Here is a 4,231-nt window from a genome sequence, read left to right as displayed (position 1 = left end):
AGGAGGAATTAAAATCAGGAATACAGGAGGAATTAAAATCAGGAATAGAGGAGGAAGAAAAATGAGGAATACAAGAGGAATTAAATTAAAATCAGGAATACACGAAGAAGAAAAATGAGGAATACAAGCAGAAGAAAAAATCAGGAATGTAAGGAAACTTTTGTAAAAGATTAGGATAAAGGAGGACAGGGAGATCAGACAAATAAATGTGAGAAATATAAATACAAGTAAAGGAACACCGCAGAAATAAGTATGAGAAATATAAATATATATAAAGGAAGATCAGAAGTAACTATGAGGAACATGGATATAAATGTGAGAATTAGAACTACAAATAAATGTGAGAATTATAAATATAAATAAATGTGAGAATTATAAATACAAATATATATGAGAAATACAGATACAAATATATATGAGGATTATAAATACAAACAAATGTGAGGATTATAAATACAAATAAATGTGAGAATTATAAATACAAATATATATGGGAAATACAGATACAAATATATATGAGAATTATAAATACAAACAAATGTGAGGATTATAAATACAAATAAATATGAGAATTGGAAATACAAACAAATATGATAATTATAAATACAAATAAATATGAGAAACAAAAATGCAAATATAAAAACCTGACTACTCACAGCAAAGAGAGCAGGCCCCATGTAAGTCTCCATATACTGATAATAAAGGGACATTATCTTCACCAGGTTCTGTAAGGCAGCCACTCGTACCTTTGGGGCAAAAAAGGGATTATTTGACCCAATTCTGGTTATTTTACCTGGGTTTGGGTGTCAGGGGTTCCCCCCCAGCTGCCCCAGGAAGGTGCAGGGGCAAAGCAAGCCCTGAATTCACTCACCCTTGTGTCTGGACACTGTGTTGCTTCACAGACTACTTGCATAATAAAGTGCCTTTCAGACTGGAGAAAAGAGAGCAAAAAGAACATTAGAAGGGTCTTTACAAAAGCACTGGAGGCTTCCTGGGGAGGTTGAGTTTGAGCCTGGCCTGGCCCAGTCCCTCCTGCAGCACTTCTGAAGATCCAGGGCCAGCCCAGGGCACTCACTGCAACTATTTTAAACCATTTCTACCCCAAAAGGGGTAATCCCAAGATTTCCTTTGCAAGGGTTCAACAGGCTGGCTTAAAATAAAAAGGGAAATAAAGACTCAGCTTTTCAGGGAAAGGAGCAAAAAAAAATTCCTGCTGTTCCCTATTTTCAGTAGTTTTCCAGAAAACTCCAGTCAGGACATTGATTTCTCAGAGGGGCAGCACCTGGATTCCCACTTTTTGGCAGGAAGGAACAGATTCATTTATTATTATTTATAAATAATAAATATTATTATCTATAAATATTATAAGTAATATTTATAATAATAAATATTTATACTTATTTATTATTTATTATTATTTATATTTATTATAGTATTGTCTATTAATACTATAATTATATATCTATATTCATAATAAATATTATTATTTATAAATAACAAATATTATTATAAATACTATAAATGAATATTATTATTTACAAATAATAAATATTATTTATAAATAACAAATATTATTATAAATACTATAAATGAATATTATTATTTACAAATAAATATTATTATTATTATTATTGTTATTGTTATTATTATTATTAGACAGGTTATTTAACAGGACTGAGCCCACAGAAACAGAGCCTGAATGGATCCTACACCTCCCATCCCCAATTCTGGAAGGCTCAGTTGATCCCCATCAACACCCCCCGAGGATTTTAGGGAGAGTTTTCCATGAAAAGCCCCTCTAAGCTGGAGGTTCAGCATTAATCCCACCTTCCCCACACTGTCCCTGGCAGAGAATTGAGGGATAAGACTTAAGCTGAGAAGGAAAAGACCAAATCAATGGGTTTGGCTGCTCTGCAAAGAGGCTCATCCCGAGGTTGGACTTTTCCTCCCCCAACGATTTCCAGAGGCCAAGTTAAACCTGGATGGGAGCCACAAGCACTTGAAAGGAAGTGCTGATCCAAGCTGGTCCTGGATCAGGAAAGCAGAGCATCCAACAGGCTCAGCTCTAAGGTCAGTTCAACTTTATTCCCCCCCTCCCTCCCCAAAAAAACCCCCAACATTTCCTCGGCACCGACGATTTCCACGGGATTTTTTTAGAGATGAATCCAAGTCTCAGCCAGAACAGGATTATTATCCATCAAAACTCAGCGTGGTGCATGATTCCTCATCACAGACCGTGGATTCAGCCCTGGGATCTGAGGTCAGGGGGTGGTTTTTCCCTCCTCACCTCTTTGTCAAAGTTTGCTTTGGTGAATTCCAAAGAGTTCAGGAGTGCGTTTGTGGCCGCCAGCTTCACGTTGTTGCTGGGCTCTTCCTTCCTCATCCCCTGGATGATGGCTGTCAGGATCTCGTTGGATTTGTCCTGGAGCTGCTCTGGATCCTGGAAGAAGTTGCCATGCAGTTATTTGCCACCTTAATTAGCTTTTTTTCAATATATTAAGTACCCCCTGAGCTCAATCCTGGTGTCTACAAGTTTTAGGACATTTTGCTCCGAGCTCAATCCTGATGTCTACAAGTTTTAGGACACTTTGCTCTTAGGAATTCCTGCACCAGAACACCTTTGCTGCTTTTGGGATGAGGAGGAGACTGAACTGAGCACAAAAAACCCTCCAGAAATGCAAAGCCAAATAAATCCCACTGTATCAAACATAAGCCCAACAAGCTCCAGGACTTGACTTTGCTCACCCAAAATGTTAAAAAACCACTGATTTCCAACTAATTTATGGACTGGGCAGAGCTCTACTTTTACTGGTAAATTTGCCAATATTTTTTAGGCATAACAGCAAAAAATGCACTGCCTGGAGCAGCAGCAAGGGCAGGAAACTGTTAAATCACTGTAAACACTCAAGGTTTAGGGAATAAAGCTGTGAATACACACTAAAGATTCATTTTTCTTTGTGGCAAAATCAAGTCTGCAAGACCCACAAGTAACTGGGTGAATTGTTACATGAGAATTTATCCAGCAGAAAAATTTAAGATTCCCAAATTATGGTCACAAAACTATAAAAACTCTAAAGGGGAGATCTTATAAAATAAATATAAGATGGGAAATACCCAACCAGCAAGGCAGGGCACCCAAAAATCCAGAGGTTAGTGATCCATTCCACCCAAAAAACCCCAAGGAACAGCCCCTCCAGAGTTGCAGGGATTTGTCACAAACAGATTTCCTCTTTTATTTCACTTTTCTCCCCAGTGAAACCAACCCCTTGAAGCCAAATAAAAGCCCCGAACAGAAGATTTCCCCTCCTGCCTCACTCCAGAGAGATTCCAGCAGGGACACAAGTTCTCCAGGACATTCAGTGGCACCAAAAGAGCAGCTGATAATTCCAGTTTTCAGTGGAGGACATGGAGTTTTCCAACCAATTCCCACCAGGTGCTGCAATCCCGGGATAAACCCACCGGAGCTTTTGCAGGAGGTGCCTCCAAGAGCTCAACATTCCTGCCTCAAAAATTCCTGAATTAACAACAGAGGGGCTTCCCTACCAATATGAAGGTCAGGTTTTCCCAAAGCAGAAAGGCATCAACCACTGATCCCTGTTTTATCCCTGGTTTTATCCAACATTTGGATGCTGAGCTGGAGTTTTCCCCCGGCCTCGTGTGACCGCAGGGACACGGAGACTTAAAACCTTCCCTTCAGGAAACATGACCTGGATTTGTTTGGGAAAGCAGGTCAGTCCTTCCAGGCACCATCCCTGGGTTCACTCCCATAGTTCTGTCAGCAGGATTAGGAACAGACAGCAAAGGGAAGCACCAAGAGCCTCCTGGATATGGAATCATGGAATGCTTAAGGCTGGAAAAGCCCTCTCAGACTGTCAAGTCAGAGAATCATGGAACACCCAGAGCTGGGAGGGATCCTTGAGGATCATCCAATCCAACTCCTGGCCTCGCACAGGACATCCCAAAATCCCACCCTGTCCCTGGGAGCGTTGTCCAAACATTCCCTGAGCTCTGGCAGCATTGGGGCCGTGACCAAACCCTGGGGAGTTCCTGGGTCCAACCACCCTCTGGGGGAAGAAGCTTTCCCAAAATCCAGCCTGAATCCCTCCTGACACAGCTTAAATCCCTACCACAGGAGGGAGAAAGGAAGAGAAGAGGTGCTGGGAAGACCCTGGGAGCAAAATCCTCATGGAAATTCTTCAATTTGGAGCTCTGGCTGGGCTGGGGAGTTCCT

At 40.7% G+C, this 4,231-nt stretch overlaps 1 protein-coding gene across 1 annotated transcript in view; it reads right to left on the bottom strand.

Moving 5' to 3' along the window:
• Positions 1 to 4,231, bottom strand: part of KPNB1 (karyopherin subunit beta 1) — a 23,240-nt gene that overhangs the window by 16,599 nt on the left and 2,410 nt on the right. Inside the window, exons 3-5 of the mRNA XM_027702696.1 lie at positions 2,288 to 2,440; positions 872 to 931; positions 657 to 746 (exon numbers count right to left, since the gene is read on the bottom strand). Coding sequence (XP_027558497.1) covers positions 657 to 746; positions 872 to 931; positions 2,288 to 2,440 — 303 coding nt within the window. The remainder of the gene's footprint in view (positions 1 to 656; positions 747 to 871; positions 932 to 2,287; positions 2,441 to 4,231) is intronic.

This window comes from Neopelma chrysocephalum, unplaced genomic scaffold (genome assembly GCF_003984885.1).
Source record: "Neopelma chrysocephalum unplaced genomic scaffold, ASM398488v2 Primary Assembly neopelma1_192, whole genome shotgun sequence".
NCBI classification, from domain to species: domain Eukaryota; kingdom Metazoa; phylum Chordata; class Aves; order Passeriformes; family Pipridae; genus Neopelma; species Neopelma chrysocephalum.
This window is presented reverse-complemented; position numbering and strand designations above follow the sequence as displayed.